At 44.0% G+C, this 12,920-nt stretch overlaps 1 protein-coding gene across 6 annotated transcripts in view; it reads left to right on the plus strand.

Moving 5' to 3' along the window:
- The window catches only part of ANKRD11 (ankyrin repeat domain 11), a 245,473-nt gene that overhangs the window by 201,058 nt on the left and 31,495 nt on the right, over positions 1 to 12,920 (plus strand). For all 6 annotated transcript variants that reach the window (XM_037040151.1, XM_037040150.1, XM_037040152.1 and 3 more), the window contains one exon: positions 10,469 to 10,607. In XM_037040151.1, coding sequence (XP_036896046.1) covers positions 10,469 to 10,607 — 139 coding nt within the window. The remainder of the gene's footprint in view (positions 1 to 10,468; positions 10,608 to 12,920) is intronic.

Raw genomic sequence — 12,920 nt, forward strand, 5'->3', positions numbered from 1 at the left:
AGGAAGGTAGAGAGAAACATCGATTGGTTGCCTCCCATACATGTTCCAACTGGGGTTAATACCTGCAACCTAGGCATGTACCCTGTCCGGGAATCAAACCAGCAGCCTTTCAATTTAAGGAACTACACTGGAACAATGCTCCAACCAACTGAGCCATATGGCCAGAGATTCTACTTATATTGGTGTCCAGATGGAGTCCTTATCCAGGTGTCCAGACTTGTGGTTCGGAGAGTTCTGCGCCACTCCACAGCACATTCCCATTATACCTCATTACCTCAGTCTTGACCATGTCATGGCTGACAGTGATTTCATACTAGGTTGTCAAAAGTGTTCATTTAGAAGTCTGCTCTGCTCTTGCTCTATACAAGGCCACAGTAAGCATAGTCTGAAGAGCCATAGGCCCATCCCCATGCTCCTCCTGACATTTGGGATCCCTGGGAGTACCTGTTTCCAGAAATCCTCTGAAGAAAGAGTAGATGGTTATGTCCTCATAATGAAACCACAGGAAGGATGATGGTGGGTCGGGCTTTCTTGGATCCCAGGCCCTTGAGAATGTAAGCTCTTTTTAGGCTTCAGGTGTGCTTTCTGGTGTCAGTGGAGTTAGGTTATGACACAGATGGACTCCTGCTGTCTCTATGATATGGAGAGTCTTGGCAGTTGGATCTCTGCCTGTCTGTCTGTTTTGTGGGGGCTGAGAGGGAAATAGAGAAAAACCACAGATAAAATGAGACACGCCACACTTGGGTCCCCTTCTGCTCCCAGACAGGTCCTGGAGCTGGGGGGTGATTTACAGGTGTTCTGCTCACTTAGCCACAAGGGATTCCCCAGCTGCTGATTCAGATTGACCAACACCCGCCTCCCCTACACCCACTCTGCCCCTTACACTGCACGTTCCTTCTCTGTGTGGAGCATGTGCTCCTCTCGGACACACCTGCATTTGCTTGTCTCTTGATCTCCTCCCATCATAAGTAAGTTCTTGGGAGGAACCTCATGTTCTCACAATGTTTTGTACACTGAGCAATCATTAGGCTCAGTAGGCATTATTGTGTAGATGCCGATGCCCTCAGATGCCTGAATCAGATTTCGCAGGTGAAGGTAGGTCAAGTCTTTGAGAAATAAGAGGCACAGAGTGGAAAGGAAAGAGTGAAGGTACTTTTCCTCACAGAGGACACGATCATCTATGGAGAAAATTTTCAGAAATCTACACAAAAGCTCTAAGAACTAAGAAGTGAGCTTATTAGCAAGGTTGCATAATACAGAACCAGTATGCAAAGCATATTTCTGGATACCATGAAAATTTACAGCTACATTTATAGTGGTGTCAAAAATATGGATTCTTAAGGAATAAATTTGATGAAAGATGTGTAAGACTTGTACCCTGAAATCTCTAAAATTTTGCTGAGAGAAATTAGGCAGAACTAAGCACCTGGAGAGTTGTACTACATGCATTTGTCAGAAAACTCGCACTATTATTTAGATACCATCTCTCCCTAAATTGATCTATAGATTCAACATAATGACACTAAAAATGCTTGTTGGGGTTTTTTTGGGGGGTAGAAATTGATTTACAAAGGTCATATGGGAATTTGAAGAACCTAGAATAACAAAAACCAGTTTGAAAAAGAAGAAAAATGTTGGATGTAGAGCAGCGATTTTCAACCTCTTTCATCTCATGGCACACATAAACTAATAATTCCACAGCACACAAAAAATTTTTTTTGCCAATCTGACAAAAAGTAGGTATAATTTTGATTCATTCACACTGGACAGCCATTGTGTTGGCTGTTGTCATTTTTTAATTTGATAATCTAAGGGAAAAGAGGTCAGGAATTGCATATTTTAAAAATTCTTATTGCACACTGGTTGAAAATCGGTGCTACAGAGTTAAAATAATAGGATAGTATAGTGTTGGCCTAGAAGGTTGATGAGTGAAACATAGGTCCCACACGTGTATGGTCAATGCTTTTAAACAAAGATACTGCCCTACCTAGCTGGTGTAGCTCAGTGGATTGAGCACAGAGCCTGAGAACCAAAGGGTCACTGATTCGATTCCCAGCCAGGGCACATGCCTGGGTTGTGGGCCAGGTCGGCAGGTTGGGGCATGTGGGAAGCAACCACACACTGGTGTTTCTCTCCCTCTCTCTCTGTCTCTCTCTGTCTCTCTCCCTCTCTCTCTAAAAAAACAACAACAACAAAAAAAACAAATAAAATAAAATCTTAAAAAATAATAATAAATAAACAAAGATGCCGAGACAGCTCAGTTGGGAAAGGGTAACCTTTTCAACAAATGGAGGTGGAAGTGTTGGATTGACATATTTATGCTGTTTTTAGTGGCTAAAATAATTTTTTTCTTAATGGATTCTTTTGCTGTTGGTTATTTATAAATATGTTAGTTAACCATAGTTAAGGATGACTGTGTCAAGTGGACCATGACCATCTTCCAAACAGTACCAGAGTTTTCTTTCCCCCTCTGTGTGGAAAGCATGATGTGGTCAGGGATTGCATGCTGGACTTCCTTTCTTTGGACATGGTATGTGTGGAGCCCCCTCCTCAAGTTTATTGTGAGGATACATGAGATGACAAGGGCAAACCGGGTCACCATCTGGTTGTCCATGCCAGCAGTTATCACTGGCAGTTTTTATGGCATATCAAAGTCTGACATGGAAGTAGCTGAAAAGGTTGAATTTAATGTTTTAGGTGTTCCTTTTAGCATTCAGGAAATGAAGACATGTTGTAATATGTATAGTCAGTTCCCATTACTTTACTAGCGAGGAAAGCTCAACTCTGTCCCAGCCCAGCTGTTCTGCAAGGTTCTGAACCCAGGTCTGCCCAGAGAGCCATACTCCTGCTGCGTGCAGATCAGGGCTGAGCCCCTACCATACTCCACGTGCAGTGCAGGTTTTGTTTATCCCTGTATAGCTAGTATGGTGAGAAGCTGGTATTTTAAAACTTTTTCTGAACTTTTTTTTAAAATATATTTTATTGATTATACCATTACAGTTGTTCTATTCCCCCCCTTCATTCCCCTCCACCAGCACACTCCCTCCCCCACTATTCCCCTCCTTAGTTTATAACCACGTGTCTCAAGTTCTTTAGATTTTATGTTTCCCCCACTATTCTCGCCCTCCCCCCTATTTTCTACCTACCATCTATGCTATTTTCTGTGCCTTCTCCCCCTTTCTCCCCCTCCCACCCCCCTGTTTCTAACCCTCCATGTGTTCTTCATTTCTATGGTTCCACTCCTGATCTAGCTGTCCTCTTGGTTTGCTTTTGTTTTAGGTGTGGTTGTTAATAACTGTGTGTTTGCTGTCCTTTCACTGTTAATATTGTTCATCATCACTTTCTTATATAAGTCCCATTAGCATTTCATATAATAAGGGCTTGGTGATGATGAACTCCTTGAACTTGCCCTTATCTGAGAAGCACTTTATCTGTCCTTCCATTCTAAATGAAAGTTTTGCTGGATAAAGCAATCTTGGCTGTAGGTGTTTGGATTTCATGACTTGGAATACTTCTTTCCAGCCCCTTCTTGCCTGTAAGGTCTCTTTTGAGAAATCCGCTGACAGTCTGATGGGTACTCCTTTGTAGGTGACTGTCCCCTTATCCCTTGCTGCTTCTAGGATTCTCTCCTTCATTTTAGTCTTGGCTAATATAATTATGATGTGCCTTGGTGTGTTCCTTCTTGGGTCCAACTTGTTTGGGACTCTCTGAGCTTCCTGGATTTCCTGGAAGTCTATTTCCTTTGCCAGAGTGGGGAAGTTCTCCTTTATTATTTGTTCAAATAAGTTTTCCAGTCGTGGCTGTTTCCTTCCCCCTTCTGGTACCCCTATAATCCAGATGTTGGAACGTTTCAAGATGTCCTGGAGGTTCCTAAGCCTCTCCTCATTTTTTTGAATTCTCATTTCTTCATTCCTTTGTGGTCGGATGTTTCGTTCTTCCTTCTGGCCCATTCCATTGATTTGTGTCCCAGTTTCCTTTCCATCGCTATTGGTTTCTTGGACATCTCCCTTCATTTCAATTAGTTTAGCCTTCATATGTTCCTCTAATTTGTGACTGTACTCCACCAATTCTGTGAGCATCCTGATAAATAGTGTCTTAAATTGTGCTTCTGAGAGGCTGGCAATTTGTTGGTCGCTTAGAGTTATTGGCTCTGGGACTTTGAGTTCTTCTTGTGCCATCTTTTGGGCTGTTCCTGCCTGTTCAGTAGCAGGATTGGAGCCCTGAAGTGTTCACTAGAGCAGGGCAACTAAGTCGCTGGGTTGTGACGTTGTATGTGGGGGCGGGGTCAAAGAGGGACAATGGCTTCCCTCTGCCGCCTGCTGCCGCGACCCCCACCGGCACCGCAGCCACCACCGTCACCAGGCCCACGCGCCTCGCTCCACTGCACGCGAGTGTGCCACTACTGTCAGCCCTCCACCACTGGGTTCGCCCCCTGGGGCCTGCGTGGTCCGTCTCACTGTGCTCGAATGTACGACCTTGGTCAGTCTGCCCCGCACCCCGACTAATTCCGGGCTGCCTGCGCTCCTAGGTCTGTCCTGCCTGACCCAGCTCCACTGCTGGCTCCACCTCTCTTACCGTCCTCGTTGAACGGTTCGTAGCTGTCGGACTTCAGTATAATTCTGTTTTCTGGACTCTGGGTGTGTCTTAGTTCTCCAAAACTTTTGTTGTATCCAAACTTGGTTGTGGGAGAAGGCACAGTGTTTCCACCTATGCCTCCATCTTGGTGGAAGTCCTCTGAACTTTTAAAATGAAATATAAATGCATATAATATTACCCATTTTGTTTAAAAAATCTGGGATAATCTCCACCCAGATCAAAATATTCCAGCATTGCTAGCTAGCCTCCGGAGAGTTTTCCTGTGCAGTCTGAAGCAGCACCTCTGACCAAAGTGAACTCTGTTCTTACCTGTGTCACTGGTAGCCAAGTTTTTACTGTTGAGATTTACATGAGGAGAAGTTACTCAACGTTATGTTTGATTCACAGGCTTTTTCTTAGCAGCCATTCTCTTCCTCTTTTGCTGTATAGTATTCCATTGTATAAATGTTAAACAATTTATTTATCCATTCTCCTCCTTTGAACATTTGGATATTTCGTAGTTTGGAATATAACAGAGTAATGACGTGAACATTAGTACCATTCGGTTTTTTCCACAGCGGTAGATACTGTTTAATCATTTGTCAAAGTTACAGTGCAGTCCTGAAGGATGTGAGAGTTCAGGTTGATCTACATTGTTCTAACACTTGGTGTCAGTTTAATTTCAATCTTACTTGTGGTATGGAGTGGTATCCTGTGGTTTTATTTGTGCTTGTCTGTTATTTACTGATCATGAACATGCTCTCCTGTGTTATCTTCTAAAAGCTTTCAGTCTCTGGTTCATCTGGAATTTTTGTTAGGAGATCAAAGTTTATTTTCTTCCCTTTTAGATGTTCACTTGGTCATTGTCACATAATGAAAACACCTCCTTCCCACTGTGTGGGCTGCAGGGCCTTTGTCACCAGCCAAGAGGCATTCCAACTTGTGTTTTTTGTTCTGAACCTTTGGTCCTTGGTTTAGGACCACCTGTTGTGATGACTGACGTTTTATAGTCTTGATCTCTGGGAGTTTATTTTTGCTGAACTTTGCTGTTTTTCAGAATTGTTTTTATTGTTTGCTTCCCATATATGTATTTGGAATGAGCTGGTTGATTTCCACAAAATGCCTGCTGGAATTTTGACTGGATTGCTAGTAAAGATCAGTTTGGGAGAATTTGCCATATTAACAGTGTGAGTTTTCATACCATGAACATATCCCTCCATTTTTATGTCATCTTTATTTTCTCTCAGTAATATTCTTTCAGATATAGAGGGTTTGAACATCTTTTGTTAGATTTATTCCTATAGTTGGTGTCTTTTGACATTTATGTAACTGATTTTAATGTCATTTCCTGTTTATATTGAATAAAAATCAGTTACTTCCTATGTCTAGCTACTGTAATTTACATACTATTTGAATCCTTTAATTGTATATTCCTTTGAAATTTTCAGGTATCCAGTCAATCATTTTAAGATTAATACTTTTTTATTCCTCAAGAGAATAGAAAAGGAAAAAAAATCGAAACAAATCTGATCCCAGAGGGAATTTGACTTTGGGGGCCCAGATGTTGTGATGTGATTGCTGACGCGTCAGCATCGTTCCTTAGAGCTGTCACAGAAGAGCTGTCCGTGTTGTTGCATGTACCAGTATCTTTTTTATTTTTGTGGAATATTTCATTTATGTCCACTAGAATTAATGCATCCATTTGCTTTTCAATAAGCAATTATGTTGTTCCTTTTTCTTTTTCTTTTTTTAAAAATTATTGTGAACAGCCTGGCTAGTGTAGCTCAGTGGATTGAACACAAGCCTGCGAACCAGAGGATCGAAGTTCGATTCCACCTGGGTTGCAGGCCAGTTCCCAGTAAGGGACGCAAGAGAGGCAACCATACATTGATGTTTCTCTCCCTCTCTCCTTCCCCTCTAAAGATAAATAAATAAGTAAAATCTTTTTAAAAATTACAGTGAACAGAACTGCTTGTGAACATCACTGTGCCAGTTGGTGAACAAATGCTCTCATTTCATCAACTTCAAAGTGGTTTTACCATTTCAGTCCCACCAACAGCACCTCAGGTTCTGGTTTTCCTGCCATGTCTTTGTCAACATTGATACCGTTAGTCTTTGTTGGTTTTTAAATCCTCATTCAAAGATACGTTTATCGATTTGAGAGAAATCCATTGCCTCCTGTACGTGTGCTCATGGTAGGGGGCGAGGATCAAATTCACAACCTAGGTATGTGCCTTGACCGGGAATTGCACCTGCAGCCTTCTTTGATGTATGGGAAGATGCTCCAACCAGCTGAGCAACCCAGCCAGGATAATACTGTTAGTCATTTTTATTTTAGCCATCCTAGTAGAAGTATTTAGATCTCCTCGTAGTTTTAATTTGCATTTTGTTAATGTAAAACACCCTTCCAAATGTTAATTGGCTTTATGGATATTTTCTTTTGCAAAGTACATACTCATATCTTTCACTCATTTAAAAAATGTTTTGCTTTTCAATAAATGAGGTGATTATAGGCAACCTTGACTAGATGCCCCCTTTGTCAGGTAGAAGACTATAACTTATCCCCATGTGCTGAGATTTCATGTCAGGATTAGCATAGAATTTTATCATAGGCCTTTTCTGTAGCTGTTGAGATGATCATACGATTTTCTTCATGTGGTGAATTACATTGCTTTTTTAATTTCTTTCATTCCCAAATAATTATTATTTGTATGACCTTTTAAAATATACCCATAGGTCAGATTCACTAACTGGGCCAGGACTTTCCTTTGTGGGCAGGTGTTTTTTACAACATGGCATTTTTGCTAATGGGTTCCATTCTCCCAGTTCTGTGGTGGCAGGTATAGGTAGTGGCAGGCGTGGCTGTGGCCTGACACTCCAGGTGCACTGTGGGGTGCAATGGCTTGTCTAGCATCTGTGCAGTTCTATCTTCTAGGGGTCCTTCCTCATCCCAGCAGGGCCTGGTGGCCCCTCTTTCTACTCCAGATGCCCTTGGAGCTGGCAGCATGTTCTTGCAGAGTTCTCTCTGGTCACTTGAGGGTGTCTTTCATTAACTGCTAAGGTTAGTGGATGCTGTGGCTGACTAATCAAGCTGGAGGACCATTTGAGCCACAGAAGGAGGGAATTCAGTGGTACTCAGTGCTGGGAGATAGTTCCACCTTGGAGCATCCCTACCTACCTAAAATGGTACTGTCCACTGAAGGATTGGATCCAGGGTGTCTAGCACAGTGCTAGACAGAGTGTCCCAGCAAAGCAGGGACTCTTGTTTCATCAACATACCCACATATACACTCCTTGCATTTTGGAATCGGGCTGCTCTAGGGCTGTATACACTGTTGTTTCCACACTTTGACCTCACTTCATATGATACAATACTGCCCAGGAAGCAGCTGAATTAATATGCCTGATGCACACTAAGATCTCCATTTATCATTGAGGTGGGTACTGTCTTCCATTCTACAGATGATGACACTGTAGTGCTAGACTTGCCTAAGGACGGCAAGCTGGTCAGGGTGGGGCTGGAAGTTGAGCTTGTGAGTCTTTGCCCTGTAGGACAGAAAACCCTGAGATGAGAGCCAGCAAAAGGGGTAATAAGGACATGTCCTACTAGCTCTCCAGCTAGCTCTTGCTTTGGAGTGGGTCATCTGCACTCAGATTTACAGCTCTGGGCTCTGCTTTGGGACTGATGCCTTGGTCTGCAAGATCTATTCTGAAGGCAGTGTCACAAGCCTGTGGTGATGCCAGAGATAGCATAAGCACTGGGGGTCATGCCAGGCCATGTGGGATTATGCAGGGGATGTCATACAGAAAAGGAGGAGAACCCAGCCCATTTATGGTGGAAATCAAGACTCTACCTATCCACAAAACTTTTTAAGGCTCTTGTACCTCATTATTGGGAAAATGAGTTTGGGGACAACTGTATATCTGAATACTCTGCTTTATTGATTCTCATGAGAATATTTGTTAGCCAAAGTTTCTCAAGACTGCTCTCTAGGTTCAGATAAAAAATTGGGGCCATGGGGGATCATGGACAGGGCTCAGCTGCAGCTGCTTTAACTGGCACATAAATGAAACAATGGTAGGACTTCCGCTGAGTTGGAGGCGTAGGTGGAAACACTGTGCCTCCTTTCACAACCAAGTTTGAAGTCAACAAAGTTTCAGTAATAAAAATGCAGCCAAAACACAGAAAATTGAACTATACAGAAGTCCGACAACAATGAACCATTCTGCCAGACTGGTAAGAGGGGTGGAGCCAGCAGTGGAGCCAGGTCAGGCAGGAAAGATATCCTGACCCAGGCGCAGGCTCGCAGGCAGCCGTGGGCGGATCCCAGGTGTGGGGTAGCAATGGGGGTGGGGGCCCAGTGAGGGTGTAAGGCAGCAGGCTGACCACAGTCACACATTCCCACACAGATAAACCAGTGAAGGAAGTTGCAGTGAGAGAGACGGTGCAGGCCCCAGCAGTGGGAAGCAGCAGAGGGGACTGCCATTGCTCCTCTCTGACCCCGCCCCCACATAACAGCAACACAACCCAGCAACCTGGGTTGCCCCGCCCTGGTGAACACCCAGGGCTCCACTCCTCGAACAGACCGAAACATGGCTCAAGAAGAACTCAAAGCTCCAGAGCCAATAACTCTAAGCAACCAAGAAATAGCCAACCTGTCAGATGCACAGTTCAAAACACTGGTCATCAGGATGCTCACAGACTTGGTTGATTTTAGCCACAAATTAGAGGAACATATGAAGGCTAAACTGATTGAAATGAAGGAAAATGCACAGGAAACAAATAGTGATGGAAAGGAAACTGGAACTCAAATCAAGGGAATGGACCAGAAGGAAGAAAGGAACAATCAAACCAAAAAGAAGGAAGAAACAAGAATTCTAAAAAATGAGGAGAGGCTTAGGAACCTCTAGGACATCTTGAAATGCTTGAACACCCAAATTATAGGGGTACCAGAAGGGGAAGAGGTAGAGCAACAAGTGGAAAAGTTATTTGAACAAATAATAAAAGAGAACTTCCCCAATCTGGCAAAGGAAAAAGTCTTCCATGAAGTCTAGGAAGCTCAGGAGAGTCCCAAAGAAGTTGGACTCAAGAAAGAACACACCAAAGCACATCATAATTACATTAGCCAAGATTAAAATGAAGGAGAGAATCCTAGAAGCAGCAAGAGATAAGGGGACAGTCACCTACAAAGGAGTACCCATCAGGCTGTCAGCTGATTTCTCAAAAGAGACCTTACAGGCAAGAAGGGGCTGGAAAGAAGTATTCCAAGTCATGAAATGCAAGGACCTACATCCAAGATTGCTCTATCCAGCAAAGCTTTCATTTAGAATGGAAGGCCAGATAAAGTGCTTCTCAGATAAAGCCAAATTCAAGGAATTCATCATCACCAAGCCCTTATTACATGAAATGTTAAAGGGACTTATCTAAGAAAAAGAAGATAAAAAGTATGAACAGTGAAAGGATAGCAAACTCACAGTTATTAACAACCACACCTAAAACAAAAGCAAACTAAGAGGACAGCTAGATCAGGAGCAGAACCATAGAAATGGAGATCCCATGGAGGGTTAGCAACAGGGGAGTGGGAGGAGGAGAAGGGGGGAGAAAGTACAGAGAATAAGTAGCATAGACGATAGGTAGAAAATAGACAGGGGGGAGGGCAAGAATAGTATGGGAAATACAGAATCTAAAGAACTTGAGACCCATGGACATAAACTAAAGGGGGGGAATGGTGGGGGAGGGGGTGTGCAGGGTGGAGGGGAATGAAGGAGGGAATTAGAACAACTGTAATGGCATAATCAATAAAGTATATTTAAAAATAAAACGATGGTAGACGTAAGGGTTTTGAGACTTTAATTTGGGAATGATATCTGAAAGTGTTATTTTCTTTTCTAGGATAAAGATAAAGTTTCTCTAACCAAGACCCCAAAGCTGGACCGCAGTGATGGAGGGAAGGAGGTGAGAGAGAGAGCAACCAAACGGAAGCTGCCCTTCACGGTGGGGGCCAATGGAGAGCAGAAGGACTCAGACACAGGTACCAGGAGCCCGGCACAGCCTCTGCCCCTCCTGCTATCCTCTGTCCCCTTGCTCCCTCCTGACTGCCTCCAGGTCATTCTCACCTGGACCCTTCCCACATCATACCTGCCAGACTCTTCTCTTTCACAGAAAGTGTCCTTGACCCCCATATTCAGGGGTCTGCTGACACTGGGCTTATCTGGGAAGTGGTCCCAACCCCATTTGAGGAGTCCTGCTGGAGACCTAGCGGGTGGCCCAGAGTGAGGCCTTCATAGCTCCTTCTCCAGTTTACCTGATTTGTTCAGGGCTACTTCGGGATGATAGGGAAGATTAACACACAGAGAATTCACATAAGTATATAAAGTAGAAGTGTCCCCCCTCCCCTGGCATGCCCAGGGGACCGCCCATTGTGTGTTCAGTTGGTGAAGCTATGAGGCTTTCAGGCATTCCTGGCTCTTTTTAGTCCCCTAGAAGTTTTTCCTTGGAGGACAAACATTTTTTTCCCTCAGAACTACAAAAACACACAAATTAAACTCAATTATTTGAAATAAAAGCCAAAGGGACAGCTGAAAGCAGGACCCAGTACAGCCGTCTTATGAGTGCAGGTTAGCCCTGGGTGTGATGTGCGCGTGTGCCCATGTGTACACACATGTGCTTGTGGGCTATATGCACACATGCGCGTGGGAGTGGGGGTGTTTGCGTGTGTGCATGCATGTCTCTGTGCCTTTTGAGTGTGTGTTCCTGAAAGGTCAATAATACTGAGTGTGTACACTTTCAAGTTGGTATCATGTTGAGCTGCTCATTCGGACCTGTGCTGTGTCCCAGCAGTAATCCAGCCTCTCCTGCCAGACCACACTCTCATCCTCTTGATCCTGGTGCTCAGGGGCCTTCCCAGCCTGCTGATCATCTGACTGTTCTGCAGACTTGTAGGCCAGTCACGGGCCAGGGGTGAGAAAAGGCTCAGGGCATGCAGAGCACACAGAGCTGTGAGATGGGGCATGGGTTGAGGCTTTTTGCATGTGGGAATATGTATCAGATACTGAAACAAGATAAACATGTAAGAAAATTGGGAGAAATGGCAGAGGGAGGAGCTGCAGAAAAAATTGTTAGTGTCAAAACTTTTATTCATGAGGTCATAGGTCCCTTACCCACACCTTCCTGTGCAGGTACTCCTCAAGAAAGTGGGTTCATGTTAGTTGGGCAGAGACTTTGGTTAGTTAAAAGCCAGTGAAATGGGTTTGGTTTTGCTGGCTGGGATATGAGGAAGGTGGTATGGGCTCTGTGGGGTCCTTCTGGTCCATTGGACCAAGCACTTTGGGGATGGGGGGTGGGCGTGCAAGGGGAAAGGGCCAGTACTCCATGGAGCAGTGGAGCAAAGGCATGGTGTGGGTATGTGTGGACATAGGGCTTCTGCTGGAATGAAGGGGTACTCACAGCTTCTGTGGGGCTTCAGGTACAAAGGTCAGACCAAGCCTGACACCCTCTCCTGTTTTTGGTGTCCATATCAGTTCTGGTTGTGGAGGGTGGGCTATAGCTGTTAGTTATTGGCTGTCTGGATGCTGAGGGTGTATAGGTTGGCACCAGACCTTTGGGGTGTTTGTATGAGTCCCCAGAACCTTGTTTGCAGAGTCAAGGACAGTGTTAGAGCTTCCACCTCCTGAGACAATGTGTCACCTGAGCCAGCTGCATTCTACAAAATGTGCCTAGGGCAGACATTCTTGGCTGCCCACTCTGTCTGGTTGGTAGGATTTCTCTGAGGGTCTGTTTTATCTTTTTTTTTTTTTTTAGTTTTACTCAATTTATTGGGATGATATTGTTAATAAAACTACAGAGGTTTCAAATGCCCGTTTTATCTTGGTGGTGGCTTCTTGGGTCTGTGTGCTCCAGGAGGCCTCACAGATTAGTCTGTTGATAGCATCTTCTTAGCAGGAGGTGTCCACACTGGTTCTCTGGGGTATCCAGAAGATTCTTGGAGCACTACGGGAGTGCTCACATTTACGTTCTATGAGTCAGGACCCAGGTGGGGGCAGAGAAGAAATCACATGAGGAAGGAAAAAAGTGAAAAACATTTAGAAAATAGAATTTTCCTAGCAAGGTCTATTACAAAAATATAAATATATGTGAAATCGAGTATTTTCCCATCTAGGTTTATTTTCCTTTTGGGGGCCAATTTTAATAACTCTCATATACATCTGCTCTGTTAATATGATGAAACTAGATTTTCCAGTGAGATAATTCTGGCACAAGGGTATGTCAAGTATCACTTGTGTAAGGAGCCTCTAAAACTAGCTGATATTTGTGCACCGTGCATGGCAGTGGGAGGCCCTCTGCC

Source organism: Sturnira hondurensis, unplaced genomic scaffold, assembly GCF_014824575.4.
Source record: "Sturnira hondurensis isolate 20B ecotype Veracruz unplaced genomic scaffold, ASM1482457v3 Scaffold0002597, whole genome shotgun sequence".
Lineage (NCBI taxonomy): Eukaryota > Metazoa > Chordata > Mammalia > Chiroptera > Phyllostomidae > Sturnira > Sturnira hondurensis.